Source organism: Octopus bimaculoides, chromosome 5 (genome assembly GCF_046866305.1).
Source record: "Octopus bimaculoides isolate indiv1 chromosome 5, ASM4686630v1, whole genome shotgun sequence".
NCBI lineage: Eukaryota > Metazoa > Mollusca > Cephalopoda > Octopoda > Octopodidae > Octopus > Octopus bimaculoides.
In genome coordinates this window covers 66049619-66060918 of record NC_142932.1, presented here as the reverse complement: position 1 = coordinate 66060918, position 11300 = coordinate 66049619, and the positions used below count along the sequence as shown (strand labels likewise).

The 11300-nt window shown below is 38.2% G+C and overlaps 1 protein-coding gene and 1 long non-coding RNA gene across 5 annotated transcripts in view; one reads left to right on the top strand and one right to left on the bottom strand.

Annotated features, from left to right (window-relative positions):
- LOC106869162 (adapter molecule Crk) overlaps positions 1–10953 on the bottom strand; it is a 49736-nt gene extending 38783 nt beyond the window's left edge. The window contains exons 1-2 of one of the 4 annotated variants that reach the window (XM_089352358.1): positions 10939–10953; positions 10257–10341 (exon numbers count right to left, since the gene is read on the bottom strand). Coding sequence is in view for 1 of the 4 variants with exons in the window: in XM_014914775.3 (XP_014770261.1) it covers positions 9003–9037 (35 nt within the window). In the remaining 3 variants the exon portion in view is untranslated. Of the gene's footprint in view, positions 1–6318; positions 6390–7634; positions 7773–9002; positions 9246–10256; positions 10859–10938 lie in introns of those variants that run through there. The other 3 variants (XM_089352357.1, XM_014914775.3, XM_089352359.1) reach the window with 3 other exon arrangements.
- On the top strand, positions 6928–10099 carry LOC106869163 (uncharacterized). Its single transcript, XR_001409379.3, has 2 exons — positions 6928–7717; positions 9810–10099. It is a non-coding gene; the product is annotated as an uncharacterized LOC106869163 (long non-coding RNA).
- Positions 10954–11300: the final 347 nt, after the last annotated feature.

The following is an 11300-nucleotide window of genomic DNA, read 5'->3' as shown; positions in this document are numbered from 1 at the left end:
TGATCAAAAGTTTTCTCCATTTTCTGATAATTTATATATATAGGCATAAGTGTGACATGAAATTTGCTTTGCAACCACATGGTGATTCTGGGTTCAGTTCCACTGCATAGCATCTGTCTACTATGGTGTCTACTATAGCATCTGTCTGCATAGTGTCTACTATAGCCTTGTGAGTGGAGCTGGTAGGCAAAAACTGAAATATATATATATATGTGTGTGTGTGTGTGTTCCCCACTACTGCTTGACAACTGGTGTTTGTTTACATCCCCATAATGTAGCAGTTTGACATAAGAGACCAACAGAATTAGTACCAAGCTTTAAAAAATAAGTACTGGGGTCAAGTTATTCAACTAAAACCCTTCAAGGTAATGCCCCAGCATAGCTGCTGTCCAATGATTGAAACAAGATTATATACATATAAACAAACGCTCCATCGTGTACATGGCAGCTATGGTTTTGGTTCCTGCAATGAGGAGGGAACCAGGCTGCTGGAGTTCTGCGATGCAAGCGAGCTTATGGCTTGTAATACTAACTTCAATAAACCTGCCAGTCACCTATTCACCTATCTGGTGGACACAATAGACAAATTGACTACATCTTTGCCAGGAAACAGGAAAGACACCAAAACCTTCCCAGGTGAAGAATGCACCCTTCAACATAGATTAGTCGTTAGCGACTTCAGGATCAGGGCTAAATGGATGCCCAGCATGGAGAAGGGCTGGAAGGTTAAGGATTCTGCGAATGGACAGAGATTTAAAGATATATTACACGAAGCTTTTGACAAAATAGAGGAGGATATAGCATCACATGATGTGGAAAACAACTGGAGGTTCCTACGGGACAACCTGTTGAGGTCTACTGACCAGATCTTTGGATGGTGCAAAGTCCCCTCTCGACCCAAGATAGTGTGGTGGTGGAACAATGTAGTTGACAGGGCCATCAAGGAAAAGAAACAGGTATGGAAGGACTTGAATAACGGTGGTAGCAGTGAAATGTATCAGATTGCCAGAAAGGAAGCTAGGAGACAGGTTTACTTAGCCAGAGGAGAAGCAGATAAGAAAAAATTTGCCAATGTCCTGCGTTGTGAAGACCAAAGATTTGAAGTGTTTCATATTGTAAGACAGGGTGTGAGAGAAAATTGTTTTGTCATAGGAGAGAAATGTGTCCGCATGGATGATGGCTCACTTGCATTTAATGAGATTGCTAAATGAAGAGAAGGAACAGGAGAAAGAGAGCCTGTCGAATGTCGAGGCAACAGAAGGACCAGCTATCCAAATTGACAGTATCTTGGTAGGTAAAGCAATTAAGGGTATGAAGACAGGGAAAGACCTCAGACCATCAGGAATCACCCTAACCCTAAAATATCTGGCGGTATCAGCTATAGTCTAGTCACCCGTATAGTCAATCAGGTGATATATGAAGGAGTCATACCCAATGACTGGTGTAGTAGCACCATAATCAACTGCCACAAAGGTAAAGGCGATGCATTAGATATGAATAATTACAGAGGTATCAAGTTGTTGGATCAGGTAATGAAAGTCATGGCGAGGGTCATAGCCCATCTAATTCGGGAGAGAGATAGTTTAGATGAGATGCAGTTTAGGTTTGTGCCAGGGAAAAGCACCATTGATGCTATATTTCTGGTAAGACAGCTACAGGAGAAGTACTTAGCCAAAGATAAACCTCTATATCTGGCTTTTGTTGACATGGAGAAAGTCTTTGACAGGGACCCCCGATCCCTTATCTGTGGTCAATGCGGAAACTAAGGATAGATGAGTGGTTAGTAAGAGCTGCACAAACCATGTGCAGGGATGCTGTCAGTAAGGTGAGGGTTGGCAACGAGTGTAATGAAGAATTCCGGGTAGAGGTAGGGGTCCACCAAGGTTCAGTCCTCAGCCCCTTCCTATTTATCATAGTCCTCCAGGCGATCACAGAGGAAATCAAGACAGGTTGCTCCTGGGAGCTCCTCTATGCTGATGACCTTGCTCTAGTTGCTGAGTTACTATCAGAACTAGAGAAGTTTCAGGTGTGAAAGCAAGGTCTAAAATTGAAGGGCTCTAGAGTCAATCTAGCAAAAATTAAAGTCTTAAGTAGGAAAGCAGACAAATCACAAATCCCTTCAGGTAGATGGCCCTGCTTGATCTGTAGAAAAGTCAGAGGTAGAAACTCCTTAAGATATACCTGTGTAAGCTCTGGACACAAAGGTGCAGCAATATCAATGGAAGGCTAACTGGGAAAATATTTTTTGTGTGTGGCAAATGCTCAGGAGCAATAAACACTGAAAATGTGCAGAAAACAGCTTCCGTTACCTATGTGAGCAAGTCAGTAGTGGAAGTGGATGCTCTGAGAGTGTAGCTGCTAGAATAAAAATAGCCAGGGCAAAGTACAGAGAGCTCGTACATCTGCTGGTGACAACGGGCTTCTCGCTCAGAGTAAAAGGTATACTGTATGACACATGTGTGCGAACAGCTATGTTACATGGCAGTGAGGACATGCGTAAGCTTGCAAGGAATGAAGTTAGTATGCTCCGTTGGATGTGTAATGTCAATGTGCATACACAACAGAGTGTAAGTGCCCTGAGAGAAAAGTTGGACATAAAAAGCATCAGATGTGGTGTGCAAGAAAGACGACTGCGTTGGTATGGTTCTGTGCTGCGTATGGATGAGGACAGCTGTGTGAAAAAGTGTCACGTCCTAGCTGTAGAGGGAACCTGCGGAAGAGGTAGACCCAGGAAGATCTGGGATGAGGTGGTGAAGTACGACTTTCAAATGTTGGCCTCACAGAAGCGATGACAAGTGACTGAGACTTTTGGAGATATGCTGTACTTAAGAAGACCTGGCAAGCCAAGTGAGACTGTAACCATGGCTTATGCCAGTGCAGCATAACCAGCCCATTTAAGAGGACCCTTCAATGATTGGGCAATAAACTGCACTTGCAAAGACCTGTTGAGTCAAGTTTAGTCATTGTCGTGTCTGATGACAGTACAGCCTGGTTGGCACCTGTGCCAGTGGGACATAAAAAACACCATTTGGGCATGGTCAATGCCAGTGCCACCTGACTGGTCTTGGGTTAGTGGCCTGTAAAAAAGCACCATTCAAGTGTGGTTGTTGCCAGTGCTGTCTGACTGGCTCCCATGTTGGTGGTACGTAAAAAACATCATTCAAGCATGGTCGATGCCAGTGCCAGCTGACTACTCCCATGCTCGTGGCACGTAAAAAGCACCATTCGAGCGTGGTTGATGCTAGTACTGCCTGACTGGCCTTCATGCCAGTGGTACATAAACAGCACCCAATACACTCTCAGAGCGGTTGGCATTAGGAAGGGCATCCAGAAGTAGAAACTTTGCCAGATCAGATTGGAGCTTGGTGCAGGCTTCTAGCTTGCCAGCCCTTGGTCAAACTGTCCAACCCATGCCAGTACAGAAAGCGGACGTTAAACAATGACGATGATGACAGTAGCCTCTTATACCAACTCTGTCTCCCCTCAACCTAACAAACTGTCTTATGAAAACAAAGACTAAGTTACAAATGTTCTATAAGTTTTGGCAGTCATTCACTTAACAGAATAATTTCCATGGTAACTACCACTCTACAGTTTTCAATTCTCAATTATCAGATGTTTCGCTTTGTTCTAATAAATACCAAAAGGTTGAACTGACTGTAACAAAAGAATGGTGTATAGACATAATATCCTAAAACAACATATGAACATAAACTAAGTTTCATGGCACTCCACTCTACCCACCTACTTACAGTATGTGACCTAGCTATTAAAAGTCCTGTACTGTGCTATTTAACAATTTCCTTCTGATCTAGAAGCCTGTTGCTGCCAAGTCCAGTAACATTGTAAGACAGACTTCTTCATACATTCAGAAGTTAGCTGAGTGCAATAACATAGCATTGCTGAGTCCAGCAAGTCTCCCAAGAGAGCTCAAATGCTAATCACCAGAGGTAAAAAACTTAAGAATCATTTTCCCAAGCTTGCATGGATCAAAGTTTAAGGCATATTTTGTATAGTTGGATGTCTTTTTTGTCACCAACTCTCACCATATATTTCCCTTTGGCCAGATATTTTTACAGAATATTGAAAATGAATGACACTTCTTGTATGACAGTGACACTCATTTACAGCTATCACATGATGTAATACAAGACAACATAAAAGCACACATGTATATTATATATATATATATATATATATATATATATATATATATAATATATAAACAATATATGAGTATATGCATATATATATATGTACATACCTTCTACATGTACATATAGATACATATCTGGGTACATGACATTGCAAAAGAACATGGACAAAATGATAAACAAGGTACAACAAACAAGCAGGCCACATAGAGAACATATCCTTCATCAGCTGCCACCATTAAAACACCGACGTTTCGAAGAGTTAGGGCAGTACGCATCGTTAAAATGGCTCTTCCCACGACAGTAAGTTTTTAACTATATATATATATATATATATATATATATATATATGGGAGAATTTACGAAAAAAACAACAGACGAGGACAGGTGGTGTAAACAACAAAAGGATGTATTAGTTTAACGCTCGGGAATAGAGAAAGTCTTTAACATTTCAAGCTATATACATACACATGAACTTCTTTCAGATTCCATCAATCAAATCTATTCACAAGCTTTTGGTCAGCCTGGTGCTATAGTAGATGGCACTTGATCAAGGTACCATGCAGTGGCACTGAACCTGAAACCATGTGGTTGGGAAGCTAACTTTTAAAGCAACATATCGACCATGGTTATTGACTACTCTCCATTTTCTAGTATCAATAAAATAATGGAAAAGATTGCAAAATACGAAGTATTTAATACACAGTCTGTGAAGTATTTACCACTAAATCCATATAAAAGAACTTTGCAGCAAGCCCTACCAATTCAACAAGGCATCATTTGGTATTAGGAGTGGCAGTTTTACAAAGAGTTATAGACCAGATCAACAAAAATGCTGATGTTAAGGATGCATTTTTATACATTAATATTGTTATTGTCTGCAGAAGAATGCAGACCAAACATAATATAAATCTAAACCAGTTCTTAGAAGTCAGCAAAAGAAATAAATTTGATACTAAACAATAATAAATGCCCATTAAATCAAGCATCTATCAACCTGAATCCCAACACCAGCTGCACAGGATATGGTTTCCCTTCACCTGTAATATGGAGGATTTTAAGTAATTTACAGTGGATATAACAATTCTTGTGTAAAGTGCACAAGAATTCCTGTTTAATACTCCAGTACTGGCAGCCTTCATAACATGAAAGACAAAAGTTTTGAAAACTTTTATCTCAGCAAATCGATAATTGCATATTCACCATTGAAGCAGACACATACCAAACTAGTGTGACCAGTTGCATTGCTCTCATGGACATATACATACCATGAACACAAACACCCACCCACTAAGAAGCACATGATCACTGCTGTTCTCTGCAAAGAGCTATGTGCTAGAAAGCAGGAGTTCCCTTTTCTTATGACAATATTGCCCAGCTGCACTGAATTGTGCAGCTGATATACTGTCTAAGATACAGACATAACTATGTCATTAAGAAATTTACCTGCCAATCACAGGGTTCTGGATTTTCAGTCCTACTGTATGGCACTTTGTGCAAGTGTCTTCTTCTTAGCCCCCAGGCTAATCAAAAAGTTGTGCATGGATTTGGTAACTGTAAACTAAAAGAAGCCTGCTGTGTATGTGTGTTTACATTTGCACTTCTTCTAAAATCAAAATGCTATAAGGAGTGATGTAATTTCTCCTATCAACAAATCATCTGCCAGTATTGTGCCTTCAAAAATATGTGGCATAAGAGATCACTTGAAAACAAGGTATGGCTTAGCCACAAGGAAAGCATCCAACTATAAAGCAATGCCAGTGTAATATATTTCTCTAACCCATGCTAGAATGTGAAAAATGGATGTAAAACTGAATGAACTGCACCACAACAAATCTGAACAAACTGACAGATCTGTTCAATTTTTTATGCCATCCAAATATTGCTTGAATGGCTAATAAAAGCTATTATGTTTTAACAGCAATTGATGAATATTGTTGTTTACCATTCATGTACACCCTGTCTCAAAATGATAGCTAAGATCGTAAGTTGTTCAGTGTAGTTGGAATGCCTGCTCATATTCATTATGATCAGGGATCATTGTTCATATCAGAAGAATTAACTTTTCTGCAGAAATATGGCATCACCAGCAGTAACCAAACAACTGCCTTTTATTCCCATGGCATGGCTAAGCTGAAAGATACAAAATATGAAAGGCCCAAACCTTCAAACAGCTGATTCTCCCACAAGTTCTCCAGAGTGTCAAAAAGGAACCAAGAAGTAGACTGTGTGTGACTGAGTATCCAGAAAAAAAAAAGTAAAAACACATTAAAAGAAGTTTTGAAATTATAGGAGGGTCTAAGAGTTGCCTGGCGCTAATACAGTTAATGTCGCCTGAAATTATTCTGAGATGGTACATATGATCAAGTTAAATCAAGCCCTGAATACATATGCCTGCTACCAGCAAGCTACAAAACAACAAAGACCCCACAGAATGCTTGGTAAGTAAACTTATGTCCAGTCATTCTGAAATGGTGGCTCCCATCCTCATGCTGGAACAGATGGAAGCCAAGTACCAGCATACACACCTCCAAAAACCCTATGCTTGAGTGGCCTAATCAACCTAAACAAGACATGTCCCTCCTGTTCTGTCATTTGATACATATTATACAAAGAGTGAACTACTTACAAGACTGTACTGAGTAAAGTTGGTCACTGAAAACTATAATCACAAGGAGAGTTCCATATATGATGTGAAGTAATATTTGTAAATATCAAACTACAGTGTAACGACTAGCTCCTAATTCTCTACTTACTGCCACTAGTACCAGACTATTTGCAACACTGTCTTGTTACTACTCTTGACATATCTTTATTCTATAACCTTGCTCGGTTTATATTCTAAGTGTCGTCTTTGCTTTAAAGATGTTATCGTTCATACAAAATAAAGCTTAGTCATAGCTGCCTTTCTAAAACAGTGGTCATCTTTGGATTTGAGGAACAACCATAAATAAAAAAAAATTATAGGCTGTAAAATTACATAGGGTAAATAAATATGGAAATCAACTTGATGTGTATCGATAACTCCTGTTTAAAGAAGGAACGGAGAAGTAAACTGCGTGTGAATTAACGTTTTTCTCTTTCACGATATAATTTCCATTTTACGAATCGTTTCCGTTTGTGTTTAAGATTATTCAATGAAGATTGGCGTTTTATATTAATATCCGGGAAAAGGAGACTCTATCAGCCACTTAAATAATCAGGAGACAAAGAACTCTAAATGGTCACTAAAGATGTTAGATATAACAACCAACATTCCCTCAAATCATACCCTAGTAATTTGTGAAACGAAGGATACATTAGACAAAGTGATTCTGTAAATTCGTACAATGACAATCTGGACTTGAGCCTTTCATTTCACGATTAGTACTGATCTGGAGTTAAACAACAATCAGTATTTATCATCACCCTGACCACAAATAAGGACGGATGCTATGATGTTAAAAAAAAAAAATCAATTATCTGAATCGATGACCTCACCTTTAATAACTGGAATCTAAGGGAAACAACTATTAACACCTGACTAGTTGGAGTCGCATTTCTTTTGCTCAATTCTAAATCAGGTAGAATATATTTTCATTCACAGAACAAATAATTTCGTCCAGAAAATACGCAGTTTTGCCTCCTAGTACTTCCAACCTAAGTTTTTATTCATCTCAGTGTGTACTAGAGTTAGGAATATTTGGAAACGCGCGACGATTTTTAAGTGTCAGAGCCTAACCGCACATTCTCGCCTCATTGATCACCAGGAAACAAACTGGTCACTCGTTTCACTTCCAACACTCAAGTATTATAGAGAATGGTGAAAACAAGTGTCACTGTACAAGAACTTCCCTGTTACTCATCTAGTATTACTCATCTAAAACCTCAATCAGTTTTTTTTTTATCTGAAACTATGTTCGCAGACTACGTTGACGAAGTTCCCCTCAAATCTACATTCTTTTACTTGAGGGTTCTCTTCAGAGTTCACTTATGCCCCACAGTTTTCTTTGTATATTAATAATTTCATTAGCTAATTCTAACCCCACATTTCAACATAAATGGTACAGCCCTCCACATTGCTAAATCTACATCCCTTCTTTTCTTCAGGGACAACTTAAACCCGGTTTAGAAGCTCAGTTGATTCAGTAGTAATTCTCATATTGCTGCAAACATTCATTCATAAATTCACAGACATTACTTCTCTTAGTATCTTCTACAATGACATTGCCTCTTAACTTGAAAGCCACTTAACCATTCCCCAGTCCACACACCTCATAATTCCCAAGTTTTTAACGTTCAACACACCGTACATTCCTCCACACAAGTCTCACCAGACATTGATCTACAAATGCCCCTCCTCCAATAACTAAACATTTCTTTAATACATAAACGAAGTCAGTTTGCTCAAGAAGTGTCAGACCAGTTCTTATGTCCAAGTATATGACAAAATTGTGGGCATTTATTTATATATACAAAACAAAAATTAAGTAATTTAAACGGAAAAAGAATAAACATTTATAATAGAAACACGAAACATTTTCACGAGAACAGCAACAAAAGTTATTAATAAAACACATTAATCCATTGACTAAATGGGAAAATAAATGATCGTGTTATGGCAAGTGTGACAATAGTTTTTCAGGAGTATTTTGAGAAGTTGTCAATAAAAGTTCCAACAAGTTATTCCTAATGGAAGTTTTATCATAGACGGATGGTAAAATATGTAAGTATGTATGTGTGTGTGTGTGTGTGTGTGTATATACATATATATATAGAATGGTAGCTGATTGACGACTAAAATCATCAACAGTTACAGAGAAATATTCTTAGGCTGTCCAACAATAACTTCATTCTCTTACAACCTACCTGTTCTTGTCTTCTGGGTCAAAGGCTCCAGCCATGAATTAGTCTTTAAGTAACAATAACTGTTAACTTTAAAGAATTTTAATATAGAAGATGTTCTGTTTTGAATAGAATTTTAAGTAGTTGTGCCCTCCTTTAATAAGAGTGGCAGCAGCAGAAACGTCTAATACTTTAGTATACTCAGCTATTATTATAGAGTATAGCAGCATAAGGGTCCAGCTTACAGCAAAAATGGCGGTTACTCTTGGGGTGGGAGGAAAAAAAAAAACAATCTCTCCTTCTCGCTCTCTTTACCGCACTAATACAACATTTACTCCCCCTTCTCTCACTTATAGCTTCTCTTTCTCTCCCCTTCTCTCACTTATATCATATCTCTTTCCCTCCCCTTCTCTCTATCTATCGCTCACTATTTAATGATCTTCTAATCTCTCTCTCTCTCTCCCAAAGACCCTCTCTCTACATCACTAATAGATCTACTAATCTCAGTCTAATTAGTAACTTTCTTTAAATCGTTAATGGGATGTCTGTATCATTATCGACATAATTCATACACAAATGAAAATGATAGTTAAAATTATCTTAGTAACCATGTACTTAATTTTATTACTATGATTATTACCAAAAGAAGTTCTTCAATATTCCACAGCCCGAAGCTAATGCTTCCGGCAAGTCACATAACTTACGGAAGTTATGTGCTGTTTTTTACGTTATAAAATTATTAACTAGATTCCGAGTTGTAAAAATTTAACATGGACAATAGAATAAGTGTAATATTTTTAATACATTGTGTATTTCTTTCTCTTTTCATAGAAAATACTTCTTTTCTTCGACCTGGAGGTGGAAACGGTAATTGCGATATCAAAAGTTGGACTTGTTGCCTTACGACACCCAATCCTCTGAACGAGGTCACAACTAAATTATTATCTAACATCTATTTACGGATATGAAGCTAAATAAACATACTAACACTTTCAAAAGCTGGTCGAAGTATTCTACACGCCTAATAGTAATAACTATGGCAATAAAATGTTTTAAAATATTAATTTTTAAATCAATTTCGCAGGCTGATGTAAATGCGACAATAAAGTATTTACGATAACCACCGTAATTTGTTCCAGGAATAAACAAACAACGAGTAATCCCGGCGGAAAAAAAGACGGTTCGATCATGCTAGGTATTCGATCACGTCAGATATTAATATTCTTGAACTTTTTGCAGTTTAATAGAAGAAAAAGAATAATTTGTCTCAATAATTACCTATATTAAGTATTGATTATTCACTTTTGACAGAAGCGAGAAACTTAACTTCTCAGTCCAGCTCCAAGAGAGAGTACATTGACAGCTAAGTAAAAGAAAATAAAGTTTGTTACCTTAACTCATGGATGTTCTAGAGAAAGAAAATAAACCCGAAACTATAAAGGAAAACAAAACGGAAATATCAAATGCACACAATTACAGATAAGATTAGGGATTTACAAAAATGTGAAAATAATACAGGTTAAATTTAAAATAAAGAAATTCCCCATGTTGAGGTGCAATGTTTCGTATCCACGCATAGCGAAGGGGTCTGTTGAGACCATTAAACCCAGTTGGGTTATTTCCCTTAACACATTAATACGGCGGTTTCGTGCGTTGAAAATAATAGTATTGTTGTTTATTTTGTTTTTGAATCAGTGTCTTCCCGACACCTAGGGTAAAGGAACTCTTTATACATAGGCCGTTAAACTAAACACACACGCAGCATTTCGCCTGTCTTTACATTCAGAGTTCAGATTCCGCCGAGGTCAACTTTGCCACTCATGCTTTCGGAGTTGATAAATTAAGTACCATTGAAACACTGGGGTCGATGCAATCGACTAGTTCCCTCCCCAAAAATCTGAGGCCTTGTGCCTTCAGTAGAAAGGTGTAGTTTAAAGGTACAAAATAAAGTTGCTCTTACTTAGAGTTGCAATTGGCAACAATAACTCCAAATGTCAGAACACGGGAAAACCATCCAAATCTTACAGTTGTAATCACGTGTCAACTCTGCCGATTCCTCACCGGCAAGCATTACTACACCATGACCGCTAGCAGCACACGACTTGTCTTGCCACTGACCCCAAAATAAAGTGGCCATTTTCAATCTGCTGCTCGCTGACCTGATGTTATCTCACCTTCCGGTCCCTTCATGATATCATTCCCTCTCCCTTCTAGTCATTCATCCTACCTCCACAAAAGGGTTATTATTAATATTATCATAAAAGCGGTAAGCTGACAGAATCGTTAGTACGCCAGAGTTCAAATTCTGCCAAGGTCGAGTTT